At 39.8% G+C, this 22,264-nt stretch overlaps 2 protein-coding genes across 3 annotated transcripts in view; both read right to left on the bottom strand.

Annotated features, from left to right (window-relative positions):
• Nucleotides 1-22,264, bottom strand: part of Tsp74F (Tetraspanin 74F) — a 45,286-nt gene that overhangs the window by 14,021 nt on the left and 9,001 nt on the right. Inside the window, exon 1 of one of the 2 annotated variants that reach the window (XM_088235505.1) lies at nt 14,341-14,651. The exons of the other annotated variant lie outside the window; for it this stretch is intronic. The gene's annotated coding sequence lies outside the window, so the exon portion shown is untranslated. Of the gene's footprint in view, nt 1-14,340; nt 14,652-22,264 lie in introns of those variants that run through there. 2 annotated transcript variants of the gene reach the window in all.
• Nucleotides 2,306-7,546, bottom strand: LOC148275576 (uncharacterized). Its single transcript, XM_088235522.1, has 3 exons — nt 6,620-7,546; nt 5,326-6,433; nt 2,306-4,500 (listed from the first exon to the last, which is right to left on the bottom strand). Exons 1-3 carry the CDS (start codon nt 7,544-7,546, stop codon nt 2,306-2,308), a joined length of 4,230 nt encoding a protein of 1,409 aa, XP_088091648.1.

Here is a 22,264-nt window from a genome sequence, read left to right as displayed (position 1 = left end):
ATATATATATATATCATCCTATCATATATATATGTAAAAATAGTTGTACGTGTATTATTTGCTTACACGCCATGATGTTTCATGGGTGGTCAAGTTATATTATATTTAAGTATTGTTAAGTTACCACAAATATATATTGAGATAGGTTCGACTTTTAGTAAATATTATAATACCTATTTTTGGCAAAATGTTCGTTTTACAGATCCGACTCTGGGTGAAACACACCTTTGGTTTTTTTAATGTGACCAAAATTAGTTACGCACTTTATTTAATGAGTAGAATATTGCGCTGAATAACTTGAACCACGCGACACCCAAAGGAATTTTAGCTTTAATTTATGTGAACCGTAATTTATAATAATTTTTAATTCGGTAAAAAGGCTGAAGAGTGCAGACTAAAATTTCACCAAATATGGTTTCCAAAAACATATCTTATTTTCATAAACAACAACAAGCATTTAGGGTGGCACGATCAGGTTAACGAAGTTAGTCGTAAACTTTATAGCAGTTTGCACTCACTTAAGCTAGGGTTTCCTAGGACAGCGGTGCCCGTATCTTAACGGCCGTAGTGAACGGTGATGCGGTGGACAGTCGTCGTAACGGTGACCAGAAAGTGGTTTCCTAGAAAAATGGTGTTGATAACACAGTTAAAAAATAAAACCACTGTCTAGTCACCGTTACGACGGCTGTTCACCGCATCACCGTTCACTACGGCCGTTAAGATACGGTCACCGCTGTCCTAGGAAACCCTAGCTTTAAGGGATTACAGAATTAGTCCAGAGCTTACTTCTTCCACTCCTTGACTATGCGGATGTATGTTATCCAGATGCTAACTCTAAATTACTTGATAAGTTAGAACGGTTGCAGAATAACTGTATTTGTTATATCTTTGATCTTCGCAAATTTGACCACATAACAGAGTATTGCACGCAACTACACTGGCTCAGTATCAGGCATAGAAGAAACATTCACATTCTATCACTTCATCACAATATTTTAAATAATCCCACTTCGCCTGTTTATCTGAGAGAGCTCATCCAACCTCTTTCACAACACGGTCTATCTCTTCGTTCTCTAGTAACGAGAGAACCCTTTTAATACCCTGTCATCGCTCTAATTTTCTTGCCTCCTCTTTCACAGTAGTAGCCGCTTGATTGTGGAATAATCTACCCACTAATGTTAGAGACGCCCCCTTCTTAATTTACATTTAAGTCAAGATTAAAATGTCACTATCTAAATATTTAAATTGTTCCTTTATGCTTCTTCTTTCCTTCCCATCCCCTCTCCTCTCTTTATAGTAGTGTTAATTTTTTGTATTTATTTATTTATTTTGTTAATCTTTGTTTTTAATTTTTAAATAAAATTGTAAGATTCAATATGTCAATATATTTATAATTTTCTCAAACTGAAGGGTTTGGGTAGGTAGGAAGAAATTGTGTAACAGACGCGGCGGATCACTGCTTCGTCCGTAGCAATCGCGCCCGTCACAAGAACTGTATTTCTATAGGCGCTGGTGTCAGTCGCAGAGTGGCCGGGCGTAGGCGGGCCTCGGCCGACGAACGATAAGCTCCGGGGGAGGTATCGTCGCCTAGAGATCCCTTGCGGGGTCGCTAGCGAGTAGCGCTGGCGGCCGCAATCCTGAGTCAGGCAACCGGGTTGTAAGGCCGGTATCTCTCCGTCGGTGGGAACGGCGGGGTGTGTTCCGGGGAAGTATCCAAGGGTCCAAATTATCCGGGGTCCAAAATCCAATCCAAAGAGTATCCGAGTTCCAAGTCCAGGGGGGTAGCGGTGTTCGAATCCAGGTGGCGATGAGGTCCGGTTTGAAGCGAGGTAGGGAGGTGAAGTGGAGAGTAAGAAGCCTTAGTAGTGTGGTGAGATGACTGACTTTATTTTTCCCCGGCGGGGCTATATATACAACATTTTGCCGTGCGGCGGCGGGCTAGGCCAATAGCGGGCGGTGCTAGGTTGACCAATCACGCGGCGAGAGAGATAGCGAGCACATTTGCCGGCTCTATCGGTCTCTCTTGCGCCACGTATAAGGTCCCCACCCTCCCGCTACCGGCCGCAGTTCCCCGCCGACCGCGCGGCGATCAACACTCATACAGAACAACATAAAAACACATTATGGGCATACAAATATTTTCATGAATTCTAATCTATATGTGGGCTTCAGTATGGCGATCACCACCCCCGAAAGTGACAAATACTAGTCTTTATTGAGGAGGTGGTAGATCGCTTACACATACTGAAGCCTCCTATGCTACATTAAAGCCCCAGGAAGGGCCGCCAAGTTGGTGCATGTGCTTTTACGTCGGCAACACTCCCCCCTGCCGAGGAGGCATCTCTGCGCCGACGTCGTCCTTGATCTGCAACACGGCGAGCTTGACGGCGGGTCGTGTGTAGGTTCCGGTGGCTGTCTGGACCCGGGCGCTCCTGACTTGTCCATCCTTCCCTGGTGTGACTGCTATGACGCGTCCCCGCGGCCATTCATTCCGCGGGAGGGCAGCGTCCGTTATTATGACCAGGTCGTCGACCATGATCGGTGTGGCGGCCTGTTGCCTCTTCTGTCGCTGTGCCAATGTCGGGAGATATTCCCTCATCCATCTTTTCCAAAATGCGTCGGCTAGTTTCTGCGCCACCCGCCATTGTTTTCTGAGGCACAGTTCGGGCGGCGCGTCTCTGTAATCGGCCAGATGCGGCTGGGCCCCGCTCGACCCGATGAGAAAGTGCATCGGAGTCAGCGGAGCGTCGTCTCGGCTATCAAGCGAGACGTGGGTTAGGGGCCGAGTGTTTACTGTGTACTCGGCCTCCGCTATCGCTGTCATTAGCGTTTCCTCTCGGGGGGCTTGTTCCTTTAGAATCACCATAAGCGCCCCCTTTATCGACCGGACGAGCCGTTCCCAGGCTCCCCCCATGTGTGGCGCCGATGGCGGGTTGAACACCCATTTGATCCCTCTCCTTGTTGCCTCGTTCTGTAGTTCGGGATCGTGAGCTAGTTCCTTCATGGCGGCCGCCATCTCTTTGTCTGCGCCTCTGAAGTTCGTCCCGTTGTCCGAGTAGAGCGTTGTCGGATGTCCTCTGCGGGCCGCCATCCTTCTGAGGGCCTGCACCGTCGAGTCAGTACTCAACGACGGTGTAATCTCAATATGCACGGCCCTCGTAACCATGCACGTAAACAGGGCCCCGTATCGTTTCTCCCGGCGTCTTCCGATAGTTACGTATACGGGCCCGAACATGTCCACCCCACAGTGGGTAAAAGGCCTTACGTGATGATCGAGTCGGCCGGCAGGCAGCTGTCCCATGAGCGGAGGCTGCGGGCGGGCCTTCTGTATTCGACAGTAGCGGCACTCGTGTATAATTTTCCTTATATTTGTCCGTAATCGTGTTATAAAGAACTGTTGTCTGAGTTCGCTGAGTATCCGCTCTGTACTTGCGTGTTGCCGCGACTCGTGATAATGCCTTATCAATAGACGCGTATAGGCGTGCGCTCCGTCTAGTATGACGGGCGCCTTTAGTTGCTCGCTCACCGCGGGCGCTTCCATAATTCGCGTCCCCATCCTGAGGACGCTATCTTTATCGAGGTAGGGAGTGAGACCCAGCAGGCGGCTGTTCCGCGGGAGGCACTCCCCCCGTCTAATTGCGGCTATCTCGGCGTGGTAACTGTCTGTCTGGCTTATAAGTATCCACGCCCTCTCTGATGCCTTGAGTTCCGGGGCGATGAGTGTCGCGCTTCCTGTATTCTTTTTCCTGCAGCGGTTTATGAAGCGCAACACCCACGCTGTAGTCCTGATCAGTCTCCGCCAGGAGGAAAATCTTCTTTCGTCCGGGAGGGCTGTCATCACGATGGCACTGTTCGCACACTTTATTTCACTGCTTGTATCCGGGGTCGCCGTTATTACCTTGAGCGGCGGCCATTCACTTTTATTTTTCTTTATGAAACTCGGCCCACTGAACCACATGCCGGCCGGGGAGATGTCTGGTATCTCGCCGTCCCGCGTCCCGAGATCAGCGGGGTTCTTCTTTCCTGGTACCCACCGCCACTCTTGAGCCTTCGTTAGCTCATCTATTTCCCCTAGGCGGTGGGCTACAAATGGCGTGAAGATGCGCGAATCACTCTGGACCCAGCACAGCACCGTAGTAGAATCTGTCCAGTAGTAGGTATCGCGTATATTACTTCCGCATTCTTTCTTGATTGTGGCCGCCAGTCGTGCGGCCATGAGTGCGGCTTGTAATTCCAGGCGTGGAATTGATAGCGCTCGTAGCGGGCTAACTCGGCACTTGCTAGCCATGAACGTCGCATTCCTTCCGGCGGCGTTCTCCTCCACGATGTAGGCTACGGCGCAGCTCGCTTGCTCCGAGGCATCGGAAAATACGTGCAGCTCTACTGGCTGGCCCTTGGCGCTCGATACGCGCCGCGGTATAGCGCACTCGGTATTGCGTAATATGTCCACCCAAGTGCGCCATTTCTCTGCGTGTTCTTCATTCACTTGTTCGTCCCACTCTATGTGGGAGCGCCACACATCTTGTAGCAGTATTCGCGGGCGTATTGTCAAACACCCTACGAAACCGAGCGGATCGAAAATGCTCATAACTTCACTTAGCATCTGCCGTTTTGTAGGCCTCTCTGTTGGAACCTCCCGTGACACTTTAAATTTAAATTGAAACTCGTCTGTCACCGGGTCCCATTTGATGCCGAGGACCCTCTCTGTCACGGAGGTTCCGCTAATTATTTCGCGTGCGCTTTTCCCTCTCAGACTTGAAGGAATCGCTTCCATTACGGAGGGATCATTACTCGCCCAATTCGCGAGGATGAATCCGCCCCGCCGTAGTAGTTCGCTGACATCGTGGCGCAGTTGTATCGCCTCTGTTGCACTGTCTACGGCATCCATATAGTCGTCCATGTAGAATTTATTTCGCACAGCATCCCTGGCGGCGGCCATCTCTTGCCCGTGATCTTCTGCGACTTGATTTCTCACGTACTGTGCGCTGCTCGGTGAACACGCCGCGCCGAACGTCATCGACGTCATAATCATTTCCCGAATTTCTTCTTCGGGACTATCGCGCCAGAGGAACAGCTGCGCCCTCTGGTCTTCTTTTCTTATTTTAATTTGGAGAAACATCTCCCTTATATCTGCTGCCAGCGCGATCTTTCCCTCGCGAAATCGCATTATATTTCCCATAAGCGATGAGAGAAGGTCCGGGCCGTTGGCCAACATGTCGTTCAATGACTTCCCGTTGCAGCGGCTGGCGGCGTCAAATACTATCCGTATTTTATCCGGTTTATTCACGTTCGTCACTGCGAAATGCGGCAAAAACCAAAGCCCACTTGCAGTGTCTTGTCTTTCAGCCAGCGTCAGTTCCCGGGCATACCCCTTGTCTAGATATTCTTTAATCTTTAACTTGTAAGCCGCGGCGAATTCACTGTTTTTACTGAACTTTTTCTCTATGCTTAAAAATCGATTCAGCGCTGTACGGCGATTATCCGGTAAACATATTCGATTGTCCTTCCACAGTAGCCCTGTCTCGTACTGTCCTTGCGGTAGGAAACGTGTCGTGGCTCTCATGGTTTCTGTGGCTCGCGCCTCCTGACGCGATATCTTGGCTGTCGAACTTATACCTAACGCGTCGACGGCGTAATTCTGTTTAACTAGATTTTCTAGTCTCTGTTCTGTACTAAGCGCCATTAGTATGCTGGCGTTAGTCTGGCGTGTCCGCCCACCGTGTATCACCTTTCCTAAGGCTGTCACTGAGGCGATGTATTCCCCGCATCTCCGTGCCTCTCTCGTCACTATGAGAGAGGCGTTATCTTGGCCGATGAGTAACTGCGGGCACACTTGTCGCATCCTGCCTTCCCCTTCAATCACGGGCTGTAGCGGCAGACTCAGCTTCTGTATTGTGTTTGCGCGGAGAGTGAATAAATCTTCCGTAACTCCGCGCACTTTAATTGTGACTTTTCTTGATGCACTATCTGTTACGCACATTCCGCCGGCACCGTGGATTTTTAATCCTCGAGTCTCTCCCGGCGCGCCGATGTCGTTTGCTATTTTTGCGTCAATCAATGTCACGGTTGATCCCTCATCCAGTAACGCGTACGCGTTCACTCGTCCTCGCGGACCACTCAACATGACGGGAATCACTTTTAGGAGGACCGGTTCCTCCCGAGCGTAGGTGCTCGTCACTATATTATTCGTCCGCGAACTGTGGCCGTAATCGTAGTTTCTTTCACTTGAACTCGCGGCGCGGGTTTCGTTCGCGGTCGGTCTGTTTCCCCCGGCGCCCGCCGCTGCAGGCGTGTCGCGGCGGGCATTATTATCTGGCGCTCGTATATCGGCGCTAGACCGAGCTTCACTGATATCGGCACTATTTCTGTCGTGTAATGTCTTGTGATGTGTTCGGCGACATCCATCGAGGCCGCACTTTTTTACATTTCTACACTTTATCGCCCGATGAGTGTTCGATAAACACGAAAAACACAAATTCTTTCGCTTCACTATGTCCCATCTTTCCGAAATACTACACTCTATGTATTCCTGGCACGTTTGTAGTAAATGTCCTCGTCCGCACAAAACACATGACGCTATACTTTTCCCGTTTCCCTCTGTTGAAATCACTGTATGCACTTGTTCTCGCTTCTGTGGCTTCTCGCGTTGTTTTCCGCTGTACACTTGCGGCTCTATTCCGCCGCCTATCATCGAAGATTCCGTTAAATCTTCCAAAAAGAGCGCGAAATCCTTCGCGGAGGGCCTCACCCGGTTTCCTCTTCTGCTGTACCACCAGAGAGACTTCATGCACAGCGGTAACTTGCTCACTAGTTCACTTAGTAGTTGTGGCGTAGACATGTAATCGCCACCGAAGCCTTCTAAGGTCGCTATCGCGTTCCGAACTGCGCTAGACAGATCTACTAATGCTTGCGTAGATCCGTCGTTCTGTATGCAGCGGAGCCTTCTCACTTTTTCCAACAAGGAAGACGCTACAATGTCCGGCTGGCCGTAGTGTAGCTCCAACGTCTTCATTATCACCCTCACTTGGCTTGGATCCACTAGTAATGACGACACAGATTCTCTTGCCCGTCCTTTCAACGCACGCTGTAGACGCAGGAGGTTTTCTGGATCCGAAAGGCAGCACATCTCCGTCGACTGAGTGTACTGCGATTTGAAAGTAGCCCATTCCTGCGGCTCTCCGGCGAAGGCGGGTAGGTCCTTGGCAGTAGATTGGCGCGCTATCATGGCGCCGACTCTGCTAACGTCCTCTGGGGCTGAAGTCGGGCTTCTTCCTTGCGAAGCCTCTAGTAGAATCGCCATTTTTGACAGCACCGTCATGATGCCGTCCATATCCGTAGCACGCGGCGCGGGCTCGGGATTCGTCTCCAAGGGCACGCGTCGGTCTTGATCGTGTAGTGAAGCACGGAGCGTTCGAACCTGCGTCCTCAGCCGCTGGACTGTATCTTCGGATGTGTCCGACTCGGCTGAGTCCTGATCTGTAGCAGGGTCTTCTCTCGGTTCCGTGCCTCCTCGACCCGAGCGGAGTGAAGGGGTTCTCGAAGTCATCTCTAGGCGCTCTGCGATGAATATCCGGCTCGAAGGACCAACTTGTAACAGACGCGGCGGATCACTGCTTCGTCCGTAGCAATCGCGCCCGTCACAAGAACTGTATTTCTATAGGCGCTGGTGTCAGTCGCAGAGTGGCCGGGCGTAGGCGGGCCTCGGCCGACGAACGATAAGCTCCGGGGGAGGTATCGTCGCCTAGAGATCCCTTGCGGGGTCGCTAGCGAGTAGCGCTGGCGGCCGCAATCCTGAGTCAGGCAACCGGGTTGTAAGGCCGGTATCTCTCCGTCGGTGGGAACGGCGGGGTGTGTTCCGGGGAAGTATCCAAGGGTCCAAATTATCCGGGGTCCAAAATCCAATCCAAAGAGTATCCGAGTTCCAAGTCCAGGGGGGTAGCGGTGTTCGAATCCAGGTGGCGATGAGGTCCGGTTTGAAGCGAGGTAGGGAGGTGAAGTGGAGAGTAAGAAGCCTTAGTAGTGTGGTGAGATGACTGACTTTATTTTTCCCCGGCGGGGCTATATATACAACATTTTGCCGTGCGGCGGCGGGCTAGGCCAATAGCGGGCGGTGCTAGGTTGACCAATCACGCGGCGAGAGAGATAGCGAGCACATTTGCCGGCTCTATCGGTCTCTCTTGCGCCACGTATAAGGTCCCCACCCTCCCGCTACCGGCCGCAGTTCCCCGCCGACCGCGCGGCGATCAACACTCATACAGAACAACATAAAAACACATTATGGGCATACAAATATTTTCATGAATTCTAATCTATATGTGGGCTTCAGTATGGCGATCACCACCCCCGAAAGTGACAAATACTAGTCTTTATTGAGGAGGTGGTAGATCGCTTACACATACTGAAGCCTCCTATGCTACATTAAAGCCCCAGGAAGGGCCGCCAAGTTGGTGCATGTGCTTTTACGTCGGCAACAAATTGCCTTAAGGCAATATGCCCGCCCTTATATGTATATATATTGTATGTGTATATAAAGTTATAAAGTGTCAAATAAATAAATATTATTTGTGAAAGATAAAAAAAATGTTAGTAAAAAATAAAATTAATTTTGAAATTTGGGACTTACATAAAAGGTACTTTTAGAACTTTTTTTAAATAGGGTCTGTTATTGTTCTGATATCTCGTATTGCATTCTTGTCTGTTACGTTTTTTTTTAGTTCTAGTTCTTTGTCCACTGTGGCTAATTTATGTATATTTTTTTTGAAATTCCAGTTAAAATAATTCGGTTACGTTTGATTATGTACTTTGTAACAGTTTTTAGTGAGTATTAGATAAAAATGATATAAATATTAACTTTAATATTTAATTTTATATTATATTTTATTATGTGTAGAGATACCGCATATTATATTATTCTGATACTAGATAAATACGGATTGATTAATTGATTATGCCAATAAATCTGTGGGTATATCTTTGAGTTGTGAAGAAATAAGAAAGTCATGACGAAGGTAAATACAGCGCAATATATTACAACGAGATTTCACTTTCCGTGATGGACTACGGAGGCTGGGAGCTGGGAGGTCATAGTTATTATTTAGAACTTTAATACAACGTACCATAAACATGCATAATGGCGTATAAAAGATAAGGCTGAATTTTAGAAAAAGTTTTTTTCGAGGCCATTTTCAGCGGTAAAATTTGTGGATAGTTGGTAAATAGGTAGGTATAGTTAACGGATCCTAAGTTGAGGCTATCACAGTACTCACACAGATGTTAAGTTTGTATACAGAGTGTTACTTTTTTCTATAAATTATATTTTATTCAATTATTATTATTTATAACTAGGTATATTTATAAAAAAAACAAATTTCATGTCCAACATATGGTGTACTGGTTAACGCGTTTGGTAACCGTGAAATATTTATTCAACGTGATTTTTCACAGCAATATTTCGTGTTAATATAGAAATATTTTATATGTGTTCCTATGAACAATATACTGTATTTTCAGCAACTTTTTTTAAATGTGAAAAATATCATAAAAACAGGTCTCTAAGACCAGGACGGTTCGTAGCACCGCTGTTTTTTTCTAGGGGCGCGTTGTGGAAATGTACAATGTAAATATATTACAAAAAAAATGCATTAAACGTTTAATCTTTTTCATGCTTATTAAATAACAATCAAGGCTAATTACACTATTAATTATCTTTTACTCATTTCGATGAGAGCAAAGATTTATTTGATATAAACGTTTTCTTAGAATTCGGTCTGCACCTCTACAAAGTAATTTCTATCAAGTGAGAATTACCGGGGTTAATATGCAGGCAATACTCGAAGGGAATGTCTAAAATATTTTTTTATTTATAATAATTGTATGTTCAGAGAAATGTATTCATAAAACCGTTGCCTACTTTATCGTTTTTATATAAATTGGTAAATGAATAAATTGTTTTTCTATTCATTTCTTACTGTCAGATCTAATGGCAAGTTTTGTAAAATTGAAATTTAATAATACATTCGGCAATTACAGTTTTAATTATTATTTTGTCATTTTGATATTATATTTTAAATGCATACACTAAAATACTTGACATATTATTATTTAACACGAATCTCGAATGAAATGAAAAAAACATTTAAAAAATCATTTAATAATAAATTAAAATATCGTCCTATACCTACGTTAGGGTAACTCTAATCATGCCGTAAATCATACCTGAAAATACGACCCGTTTGCTGCTGTAAAAATCCGCACGGCACAATAATATAGCTTAAGGTGGGTTGATATTTATAGTATTCTTGTTATTTTTTTCAATTACATTTATTTATTTGATGCCAGGCAAACGCAATAAGGTGACTAATCTCTAGTTGATTTCCTTTTGCAGGATTTTCATCTAAGAGTAATCTCTGAATAAATTTGAAATAACCACAACATAATGTCAATCCACCCGAATTTCAACGTGACGTGTGGATTTTGACGATTCGTGTTAATTGGGCCAACGTCTTCAATAAACACATACTTGTATCTTTCAGAAATGTATGTAGATAGAGCAAATGACTATGTATGCGCGGCCTCAACTTAAGTTAATTTACCTGTACCTACCTAATAATAATATTTTACGATTTATTATTATACAGGAAATCCTCTCGTGATTATTGTATAATAATACGATGGTTACATTTCAAGTAATGAGATCATGGTCGAGAGATTATTTTGTTGGGAAAAATAACAAACCTTTTTATTTTAGCTTTTCACAACCATTTTAATGGGTAGATTTCATTAGTTCCACTTTTGTGTAACAAAAATTTAATTAAATGAGTAATTAACATGAAAATTCAACTATTTTTCGTTGCCGGTTTTGGTGAATTTTTATTTGACTTTTCTTAAACTAAAATGCGCAATTTAAAAAGAAGAAAAAACACAAAGAATAGGGAAATATCACATACTACGAATACCAATAAAAATATGTGAAACGGATTTAGAAAAATTAATTGTATTTTCATAATTAATATTGATATATTGTGGAGAAATATTTTCATACGTGACTTTTAAAATAAAATTGTTAAAAAATATATCTCTAAAAAACGCGAAATGTTTGGCCTTGACAATAATTGTGACTTCAAGATTGGTGACGGTGTTCTATTTCAATTTAAACAATCACAAACAAAGTTTAAAATTTAACCGAATCGTGACGTATTAGGAGAGTGGCCAATGCAATAGACCGTTTTCGCGGGAATTATAAAAAAAATATGCAACTGATTAGTTTAAAAAAATTACTTGTTTTACTTGACAATATTTCATAGACCCTTGTAATTTTTGTTTTATTTTTTTAAATCACGATGTTTCTCTATTGGAAATTGTGTAAAGCTTCTAAGTAGGTATCTCTGATACTTAGGTACTTAGAATATTACTGAACCAATAGTAACACTATTAATAAAATGTCGGAAATTTAGTGACAAGCGTGTTATGTGGGTAAACGAAATAGTAAGTAGGACGTAGGACACAATCACAACTTTATTGTGCGTAAAGCTAGGGTTTCCTAGGACAGCGGTGCCCGTATCGTAACGGCCGTACTGAACGGTGATGTGGTTGACAGCCGTCGTAACGGTGACTAGAGACTGGTTTTCGAGGAAAACGGCGTTATCAACACCATTTAACACCCTTTTCATAAGAAACTATTCTCTAGTCACCGTTACGACGGCTGTCCACTGCATCACCGTTCACTACGGCCGTTAAAATACGGGCACCGCTGTCCTAGGAAACCCTAGCTTAACAAGGAAGTAAAATTCACTCTCGTAGCGCGCTAAAACCTCTCTGGAACGTGATTATAATCGCGATAAATGTACTATTTGTTCAAGCAGAGTATAACCAGCAATGGTACTGGTCGATTATTTGAAGCTGGCGCGTTCGCAAAACTTACACAAACGCATTTATTTATTTATTTATTTATTTTGTTTATTAAGAAAAACAACAGCAATACAAAAAAATATAAACAACATTATTATAAAAAAAACATAGAATAAAGCCAAATCAGTTTTCCACATAAATACAATTATAAAAATCCAGTTCAGTTAAATATAATTCATAGAAGTGCATGTGTGCGAGTTTTTTTTTGTGTGTGAGGATGCGTGTGTAAAAAAGTGGAGTGTGGTTTTGGTAGGTATGTGAAAATGTGTGTGATTGTATATGGGTGTGAGGGTAGGTTTAAGAACAGGGTAAGTGTGTATTTGATATGAGTGAATAGAAACAATTAAAAATTATAATGTAAAAATATATATATTTTTTTTTATAACTAAATATAATTTTTTTCAAATAATAGTTTTTTAATTTTGGTTTTAAAAGTGAGTTTACTGCAATTAAATATGTATATGTTATTGAAAAATAAATTATAATTACGCGTCAAGCGAATCAGAGGAGAGTTCTGTGCAAAGTTGGTGCGAACTGTGGGTACATGGAAAAGAGATAGATTCGTGTGACGGGTGCGGTAGCCAGGTACATTAAGGGCCAACTCAGAAACCAGAACAGGACTATCAAGACGTCCATTAAGAATGTCATGTAAAATACCCATATCTAATAACAAACGACGATCCTCAAGACTAAGTATATTATGTTTATGACAAGAAGCATTGTGTAGTATCTGTGGTATGACATCGCACGGCATACGCATTATGAAAATAACATCAGTCTCTCTCGCGCTCACACGCGCTTATGAGCATGACATAGACTACTATTGATGCGATTCTTAAGAGTGAAAATATAATTATAAACCTATATTCAATGTTTAGCTATGGATTAAAAACACAGGTTTATAAATATATTTCTTCATTTAATCTAATCATGTATAGGTTGATTATCTAGTGCCGACGCATTCGCAAAACTAACACAAACACATTTTTAATGTACAGAATATTGATTAAAAAAACTTTCATATTCAATTTAAGTCAAATGCGATTTGTTTTTAAATCCCAAAAAGAAAACAATCATTCGAGAAAATTTCGTTTGTTAAATTTAATAACGTTCGCTCCCAAAAAAAATCTGCCTAAAACGGCGGCAGAAAACTAGCCTTTTTATTATTTAGTTCGTCGAAAATTATGAACACAAAATATTATTATAAATACATTATGAATTGTGTAATAATAAATTAATATATTACATTTTCTTAACCCATTATTTAAAAAAAAAAAACAAAAAAGATAGCACATTCGGTTAACATTTAGTAAAACATTTTGAAAATCAACATGCTTTATATTTTAAATGTGTCGGTGTAAGTTTTGCGAACGCGCCCGCTCGAATTAATCGACCAGTACCGAGAGTAAAACCCAACCCACGCTTCCGAGTAGCAGGTAGTTCTACATTGTATAACACCGAGCATATTCACGAGACACTGCCGCAACCCACGACATATTGCCACCACCACCGGTAGATTTAGCAGAAAAATTTCTAAACACTGCATCACCGCTGCATGTTATCCACAATTCCTCTTTCCTCTTTCTTCTCTAACTCATATAGTGTCCACGCGGCTCGACTGTGGAATCATCTCCCATCCACCATCAAAGATGTTACCACAGTATCTCTGTTTAAATCACGTCTGAAGAAACATCTCTTTTCTCTTCCTTAATCTCTCCTCCTTTCCTGTTTCCTCTTTTTTCCTTTTTCCCATTGAGTAATGGTATTAATTAAAGATAATTTATACACAAATACATTTATTTCTATTTTTATATATCTTTAGCTTTTTTATTTTGAATTAATCAAGTTTAATAAACACCCTGTATAATCGGGTTGTGGTCCCGTGGCTAGTGTTGCGGACTCACGGGCCGGAGGTCCGAGGTTCAAACCCTACTCTACACCAACTTGATTTCCATTTTCTAATAGTGAGTTATTTACAACTCGTTAAAAATGGCCACCAAAATTTAAATATTAGGGTAAATTATAAGAACGCTAATATTTATTTTTTTATAAAAAAAATAAAAATATTCCACAATCGAGCAGCTAGTACTGTGAAAGAGGAGGCAAGAAAATTAGAGCAGTGAAAGGACATTAAAGGGATAGATTAAAAGGATATAAATTATGACATGTGCACATGCATATTATTTGTTATTTGAATTATTTTGTGTGATACTTCTGTTCTGTTTATTAACAAGTATTGAATTTAATAAAGTTAGGTTAACCTATGTAATATTTTTTTAATAATAAATAAAAGTTCGATATAACGCAACACGCGAATATTTCCATAATATAATAGTAAAAATACAATTGCAAGCGGTCGGTGGAAACATCAAGTTTTGCTTATAATTATGTACTTTTATAATTTACATAAAGCATTCGTAATATCAAATATACCTTTATGAATCCGTCTCCATTATTTTCTGGAATTTCGACTCTTCATTCTAACCGAAACGAAAACGAGCGCACTTGCGCAATTCTCTGTTACTAAATACAATTTTGTACTTAGCCCGGGGTTACTTATTCCGATCTCACGTTAGCCGAAACACACGACTCGAAACCCTGTATATATAATACATTACACACACCACTTATGTTTAAACTTTAAAAAATAATAGAAAATGAGAGTCGGAATAACACAGCAGCTCCCAGCAAGGAAGTCCGAGAGCGAAAACGTCACACAGCCAGGTGAAAGTAACAACAAGGCCGACCCAGATGTGGGTCACACAGGTATCGCCAACTTCCAACGCCATCTACCTTCTGCATTATCTAGGTACACCGTACAGCGTGGTGACACGAGGTCTGCGATGGAGTCGTCTGTTCTCACAACACAAGGTCCTTGGGTCTTCGTCGACACGAAAACTGTCACGGCTGAAATCAACTTGATTATAGGTATATTGGAAACACAGACAATATAAGAATTGGAAACCTAAAAAACTATTTTTTTTGTAAAAGAAATATTAGCGATCTTTTAATTTACCCAAATATTTCAATTTTGGTGGCCATTTGCGACGAGTTGTAAATAACTCACTATTAGAAAATGGAAATCAAGCTAGGGTCGAGTGGGATTCGTACCTCGGACCTCTGTTCCGTGAGTCCGCAACACTAGCCACGGGACCACAATTCGAGCTTTATTTATAATAACACATATTAAACTAAATAAATTATAAACATGATATCTACAGGTGAAAGTAGGTATTTTTTTTAAACTGTCACCCAAAAAAGTCCCCAGCCGCTCGCAGCTATTCGTAAAAAATCGTCAAGAAAATTCAAAGGTAGGTCGGTAGGTTTTTTTTAACATTTACAACACTTATCCGAAACATTTTCTGCGCTACACATAGAATTAAGAATATTCCAGAAACCGCATACGCACATCAAACAGAAGGCGACTAAACTACTCATAAATGATTAGGTTTGCGTTTTGACCCATTAGTTCTTTGTAGACGTCGCTCAGTACGCAACTTCTGATTTGAATTCACGTATGCCGTGTTGTGGACTTAAAAATTGATTTTTTTTCCATCTGTCAGATTGTCGAAGAAACAAAATGAACATTTCGTTAGTGTTGTTAGGGTTGTAAATTTGTTTACCCTACTTTGCTCATCTAATGAGAGAGCTAATGAAAATTGGATCTCGGATTAAACAACTCTATCGTGGACATTTGACCGACATTATCTTTGAAACATCAAAATATCAGTTTTAATTAAAATAAAACTTTTTTTACATTTTAAGTTTGAAGTTCATTAATTCAATTACTCTTATTAAATTACCCTTTACTTATCTACTCTGTTGTGTCAATCAATATATCCGCGTTCACAATAAAATTTTAGAGAAATTGACAGATTGCTTTTTTTTACCTTACATTTGTGTTATAATTATACTTTTTCCCATCGTGCAACATTACGCTACGGCATCACGAATGCGCGCGGCGAAAGTGAAGCATAGTGGGGGAATTATTGGACACAGTCCGATGTATTCAAATATGATTCTACGCTCTTTCTGGACTATTCTTAATTATATGGTGCTACATATTAATAAATATTGCGGTTTTGATATTTTTGTCAATTTCACGGGCCACGACCCACGAGCCACGACACGGTTTGACTTGAACTGTGTTTTTATTATATTAAGCATCTTTATGACGCAATCTAGAAAAAAATTGTTGTACCTAAAACATAAACTGATCACCTTACTTTCAGGTTAATAACGCTTCAACTGGCTGGAGAGAGAGGGATAAATTATTCTAGTAAAATTGTGCACGATTCCAATTAGACATCGGTAATCAAATTTATTAAATACCATAATGTTATGTTGATTACACCTGCATAAGAATGGTTGTTATTGGTTGTCGCGTATTTTATGGCCAGCAAATGGCTAGAGGGATACTAAGATCTGCATATGAAATTCTTTACTTCCACAGGTTAAAAATAAATACAGTTCTTGGCATTTTTCTTGATAGAACAAAACTATCGTTAGGTACCTAGTACCTAGATATCACTTTGGGATACCTTCAAAGTTTTATCATTTTTGTTTCTAACGCAAATTACCTGCATGAATACTTAAAAATAAAACACCTACCCAAATATGATTTGTAAGTTTACTGCTGTGACTTTATCCTAAGGAAATCATTTCCACTAGATCGAGGAATATCCATCCTTCTCCCGAAACCTTTACGAATAATTGACGATTCAGTTGGGGGTCTTCAGATCGCCGTAGATAAGCTAAATAGGTACTCCGCACGCATGGGTTTAAAAACAAATATTGCAAAATCTCATTTACTGTGTAACACACTATGAAGGTTGTCTGGGGACCAGGTATTTACTTAGTGAAAACCAAATGCCGCGTATATAACGCCTGCATAACACCTATTAAATAACGAATCGTGACATCTCACTAGAGCCCAAAACAGTAAAATACTGAGGTTTGAGAATACGGGTCTCAGAAGATTCTTAGGTGGTTTGAATTTGTGAGGAATGACGTAATAGGAGAACGGACGCAGCAAACTCCGCTGAAAACTGTCATCAAGCGAAGGCGATACGGTTGGCGGGGCCATATATTGCGGATGCCTCCTGAGACCCTTAACCACGCTTGCCTACTTTACAAGGCATTGGGTTCTCGACGTCCGCGTCCTGGACGTCCGCTGCTGACTGTTCGTCGGCAGTTTACGTCAGAACTACGGGACGCGAACCTGGCATAGAAGGACGCACAGGAGCTGGCATCTAATATGTTTGGAGGCTCTTTGTAGACGCCATAAGCTCCAAATAGGGAGCGGACATGCAATGGTGATGATTTGTATTTGTACTTGATGACGGTTTTTGAGGGATTACAAACCATTCGAATAAATTTATATTATATTAATTTTCTAATTCCCAAGCGAAAGTGTTATAACAACAATATTACACAAAATATAACAACAATATTACAATAAGTATCTTTATAAAACCAAATTTCTTTTTTTTAAGTTTCCGAGATATGTCAATTTTTATTTTAATTACGTGTAACTATAAATCTGTATATCTGAAAATCTTATTAATTGTAACTGTCCAAAAAATTAATTCGCTAACTCATGGGAATACAACTTTGTATGGTACATTCTTCGTATTTTGAAATAATAAAAAAATAATGAATATAGATTTTAGATTTTCCTTTAACGCGACTTGTAAACACGTATTGTGAATTTCAAATCCACAGGTTTTCTTTTTTATTAAATCGTTCTATACTCGATATTTGATTTGAAGTGACACGACTTTTTAATTTAAAGAAGGTATCAACATTGCATTTGTATATTGTATAACATTACATGCCTTTAGTATTCTTCCACGAAGTGCATAGAGAATGCAATGGAAGAACATGCCTTCTGACTTCTGACTGCAGTGACGTGATCACGTAATACAAGAATCTCGTTCATCTACTGCTCGTAATGCAACGTTAGTAGGTAGTAGGTATGTACCGAGTGCTGATTAATGAGTTGTCTCATAAGAAAATAAAACTACCGGTGGCCGGTGACTGGTGAGTCAATCATTCGATGACGAACAATTTAACTTAGTTATGCAGAAAGCAGCCAGCCATAGAAATGTGAAACCGAGATAATAGCATTTATGTGAAAAGGGCGAATAATTAAAGCTACACAACATTTGGAATATTTTTTACTTTGGCAAATGATAAGTAATGCATGCTTTTGTTTTTTTATAATACGGAAAAGAATATAATCATGTATATGACCAGATACAATGATTTTTATGACAGCCAGATCTAATATTAACTCTGAATGTACGAGTATAAGGTGACATTCATTTTTACGACATTTTGACATCATGAAATTTTCAGAAGGTGATTGTTACAGTTTTTTTGTATAAAAGCGGCCTGGCTGTTTGAAGCAGAGCATAGACCTTTGTGAATTCGATAACACCAATATCATTTTTTTTTTCTTTCAATATTGTGGCCTGGCTGCTTTCTGCATAACTACGTTCAATTAACACTACGTCGAGTACCTGAACAGATAACATGTATTAACTCTTTTCCTAGAGGAAAAAAGTACCATTCTTTATGGTTTGTAAAAAAATGACAAACTTTTATCTTATAAGAAAATTCATCATCATCATCATTCCGTTTTCGCGCCAAATGGTGCGTAAGGCACTGCATCGGTAGACCAATTGCAGCGTACCTTGATCATTTTTGTTACATGAAGGTAAGATGATCAGTCTTAAGCTTCAGGTACCAGTCCAGGGACTATGAACTATTCAAGTGTAAAAACACCCTTTAAAATAAATATTTCAAATCAACCATGTCGGGAATCGAACTCGAGACCTCTTGCATGGTAAGCAAACATGCTGACCATTACGCCATCGGGCCGACAATTTTATTTTGTAAAAAAATTACTTTATATAAAAGTTAATTACCTATCTACCACTGACCCGTTCGTATTTTTTATTATTACTATTTTTTTATTTTCTTGAAATGGGCCACACATAAACATATTCTTATGTGTGCTCTTGTAATAAAAATTTACATATATTATATTTTATTTATAAGTTGTTCAATTCATATTTCTTTGAAATTAGATTTTTTTTCTTCGTAAATGTTTTTTTCCCATTTCATGATATTTTTTTAACTGCCTTATATATAATTGAATTTCGTGTCTTCGCTTTTTTTGTAAATGGAAGTCTGATTTTTACATTTTCTCTGGTATTGTGATCATGTTGGCTAAGATTTTTTTTTCCAATATTCTGTGTTTTTTAAAAACAACTAATATTATACACAAACATAATCGTATTGTAATATTTTATTCATTCATATACGTACTTTTTAATTCGTTTAACATCAAATTCACACTTGTGTATCGGTTTTTTTTAATGATTTTTAAGGCTTTGTTTTGTAATGTGGTTAGTTTGTTAGAATTTTGTTGAATCGATAAAAATAATATGCTGCTACAGTAGTTAATCTAATCGGTGGTTCAATAATTGTGTTATAAATAATTTTGCATGAATCCTTATCAACAAATCTTCTAATACTTCCCATTTTTTTTTCCAGTCATATAATTTTCGATTCCATAATTATTTAGATCATGATTCAATGAGTCCATTATTGTTTTATAGTGCCTTTATTCTTTAGTTAGAAGACCTTAACCCGTGTTCCTATGTAGGCAGTGGCGGCGTAAATGGGTGGCGGTGGGGGCGGTCCGCCCCGGGTGCCTAGCACCAAGGGGTGACACCGTCCCCAGTGCAGCTCAGAAAAAATACTCGCACAACCACGAGCACGCGCGACAAGCGGGGTGAGCGCGGGGGGCGAGCGAATTCTTCATTCACTTATCCATATAAGAAAAAAAATAATTATATTTTTGAAGCGTTATCGTAAGTTACGGTCGTATGTTTACACGCAGGAAATTGTTAATACAGCTAATAACGTTTTTTGTTACGTTTTTGAAACCATTAAAAATATCAATATCTACTTAAACTTTTACATAAGCCGCCAGCATTTCTTGCTAAGTGACAGTCCAGTGGACTACCCTGCAGGTTCTGAGATTCATTGTAAAATGGGACTATTCTATGGGAGTCCGTTCCAAATCTAGCGCTGTGTCTTAGATTCTTCCTAACTATTTGCGTTTCGGTGGCTTCGTGAGAAAGAATCTTTCCAAAATTAAAGCTAATTAAATCGTATTTAAGATCAACTATGAGCCAAGCGCGACTATCTAATCTCTCTATTTTGTCGATTGAAAGGGAAAGAATAATAAACTTTGACCACGTTATTGCATATTTTAGTCAAATAAAGTCGCGTAAACACGTTCAATAGGTATTTGTTGTTTTATTTTGGAGGGTGCTCATTTAAAAACCGCCCCGGGTGCCAATCAACGCTACGCCGCCACTGTATGTAGGAACATAATTACGAAGTAAAATAAAAACGTCCCTTCCACAAATTTAACGGAAATATTAAAATAAACATAATTTACACAAGCAAGAAAACTTTTGCCTATAATTTTCACCACGCAAGCGTGAGAATCTTAACTACCTACCATAAATTATTTCTAGCTATAATTTTACATTCGCCTTTTAAAGGTTAATATTTATTTACTGTGTCTAACTATGGTACATAATATTGAGTGCTTATTTATGGAATTGCCGTTTTGTACAGATGAAATAACTTTATTTATTTTAGCAAAATATATTGAATTAATCGAAATATGATAAATAATGAAAATTGAATGTTGAATAAATAAAAATATTATTTAATAACAGAAGGTTAAGAAATGTGTGTTAAAGAACTTATAAATTTAAGATATGTACCTCCATTGTTATTATTAGAACACATATAAGGATATGTTTATGTGTGCCCTATTTCAAGATTCAAAATAATAAATAAATAAATGAGCACATAATAGGAAAACAATTTAACATATTGCACATTAAAAACCATAGTGAAATTCGAACTCTTTCACTCATTCCTACCTACAAAACTAACAATAAAAAGCCGATCGCAAACACTCCACAAACACTAATTCTGCTGATGTATATTTAGGAACAAAATTTAATTTTCCAAACAATAAGTGCTTGAGGAACAAAGGTGAGTTTGCTGATAAAGCCTTTGTAAGGCTAGCTGTGTGAAATTGTACACAAAAATTCCTAAACATCTCTATTGTTCTTACTTAAAAGTAACCGTAGAACTTCCACTAAAGTGTTTAATTACACAAGTTTAACCTGAAAACGCTGTTCGTATCGGATGGATAAACACAAAAACTTAAATATTTAAGAAAAAACGTATTACACGAATAAAAATAACAGAGTTTATTATTTGTCTTACATCAAAGCCATGTATTTGGTATTTGTTTATGTTTGTCAATTTTATTAAAATAATTCGTTTTGGCATATTATGTTACCGTTTATAAATAAAGGTAATCTACTGAACACTAGAGCAATAACTGGGTGTTCAAATTTTATTTTAAAACAAATTATATGACTATGAAATATTCTAGTGTGAAAACACCCTTTTAAATAAATATTTCATAATATATGAATCATTTATTTTCATTTATTTTTTCATTTATTTATTCAGATATTTAGAACATTACAGAAAAAGACCCAATTCATTCTAAATACAATAATAAATCACAAATTACAGTAGATAATTATGTTATTAAAATAATATAACAAAATGTAAAAAGAAAAATTAAATGTTAGAAAGTGCTTTCCTAAGGGAAGGCCCACTGTCGTGAAATATGTCGACATCCGAGGCGATGCGATTAAGTAGCAAGATTGCCCCACCAACCGGCATAACCATTGGCAGGTTGGTTCTGCATCGCGGTAGGTAAAACAATCGATGCTGTCTTTGTCGAAGATAGTTATCAGGTACGAACAGACCTACATCCATCAGAATTTCTGAGTTATGTATGCGACCACCGATCACCTGGAAAAAGTGAACACCCAAATGAACGTCCCTCCTCCTCCATAATGACTGATAGCCTAGCATTCCCAGTAAAAAGTCAGTTGGGAAGAGCCAAGGATAATATCCACACTCTTTAAGGTACAGATAGCGCAGAAATTTTTTCTGCACTCTCTCCACCATCAAAGAGTATCGAGTCTCATGTGGCGACCAAATAATGGAACTAAACTCCAAACGACTTCTTACCAAGGAATTATACAATGTCCTCAAAATCTGAGTGTTAGAAAAGATCTTGGCATTTCTGTACCCACTTCAGTTATTTTTGCAACAAATGAATTATATTGCAAATACAATGAACGTTCATGGAAACGTCCTTCCAAGTGGAATTAATGTTTTTCAAGTTTTGCATCACAGGTAACTTGCAGAGGATTTACTATTAATTTTCGTTTGC

The sequence above is a fragment of the Micrasema longulum genome, unplaced genomic scaffold (genome assembly GCF_059751315.1).
Source record: "Micrasema longulum isolate JH-2025_06_02 unplaced genomic scaffold, ASM5975131v1 h1tg001384l, whole genome shotgun sequence".
NCBI classification, from domain to species: Eukaryota; Metazoa; Arthropoda; class Insecta; order Trichoptera; family Brachycentridae; genus Micrasema; species Micrasema longulum.
This window is presented reverse-complemented; position numbering and strand designations above follow the sequence as displayed.

Coding starts and splice junctions, on each gene's coding strand:
- LOC148275576 (XM_088235522.1), bottom strand. CDS start 7,546: ATGACTTCGAGAACCCCTTCACTCCGCTCGGGTCGAGGAGGCACGGAA. Junction 6,434..6,619: donor AGCCACAGAAGCGAGAACAA/GTGCATACAGTG, acceptor CGGGCGATAAAG/TGTAGAAATGTAAAAAAGTG. Junction 4,501..5,325: donor TGAAAGACAAGACACTGCAA/GTGGGCTTTGGT, acceptor GCTCCCACATAG/AGTGGGACGAACAAGTGAAT.